The 618-nt window shown below is 41.1% G+C and overlaps 1 protein-coding gene across 1 annotated transcript in view; it reads left to right on the plus strand.

Moving 5' to 3' along the window:
* LOC128250775 (uncharacterized) overlaps window positions 1–618 on the plus strand; it is a 4,080-nt gene that overhangs the window by 1,172 nt on the left and 2,290 nt on the right. The window contains exon 2 of the mRNA XM_052976670.1: window positions 35–406. Coding sequence (XP_052832630.1) covers window positions 35–406 — 372 coding nt within the window. The remainder of the gene's footprint in view (window positions 1–34; window positions 407–618) is intronic.

Raw genomic sequence — 618 nt, forward strand, 5'->3', positions numbered from 1 at the left:
TATATATACATATAATTTTATGGATTTTTTTCAGATTTCCACTTCAACACCTATCAAACCAGGACTAAAATACTTGATCACCTCGACATCTTCTACAAAACGTCCATCACAACTCTTTTACGAGAAACTGCAACGATATCTTTTATGAGTAAACATGGCGCCCGCAAAGGAGCACGTAAGGTGGCAGTTATTTTCTTGAAAGGAAAACTGAGTGATCCAGAAGGAGTGAAGACAAATGCGAGGTTTCTCCGTCAAAGCGGCATTGAAGTGTTTGTAATTAAGATGGATAAATTAAATTCGGATAAAACTTTGGCAAGCATTACTGGAGAACGTAATATTTTGGACGCCACCAAGATAAGCAGTATGGTGCAACTGAGCCACGAATTCTTAAACCGACTTTGCCACCGTAAGTAAAGAAGTTCAACTATTCACGCACGCACTCAAACACGCACGCCTAAATACACACACACACACTCACATACACACAGATACACACAAACACATAGATACCGATATGCACACATGTACACGTATACCACTATGTTTGCACAAACGCATGCTCCGCCCACGGTCAGTCCTGATGAAGCAGACCTTTCATGGAAGGCGTTCCAACCATGA

Source organism: Octopus bimaculoides, chromosome 25 (genome assembly GCF_001194135.2).
Source record: "Octopus bimaculoides isolate UCB-OBI-ISO-001 chromosome 25, ASM119413v2, whole genome shotgun sequence".
Taxonomy (NCBI): domain Eukaryota; kingdom Metazoa; phylum Mollusca; class Cephalopoda; order Octopoda; family Octopodidae; genus Octopus; species Octopus bimaculoides.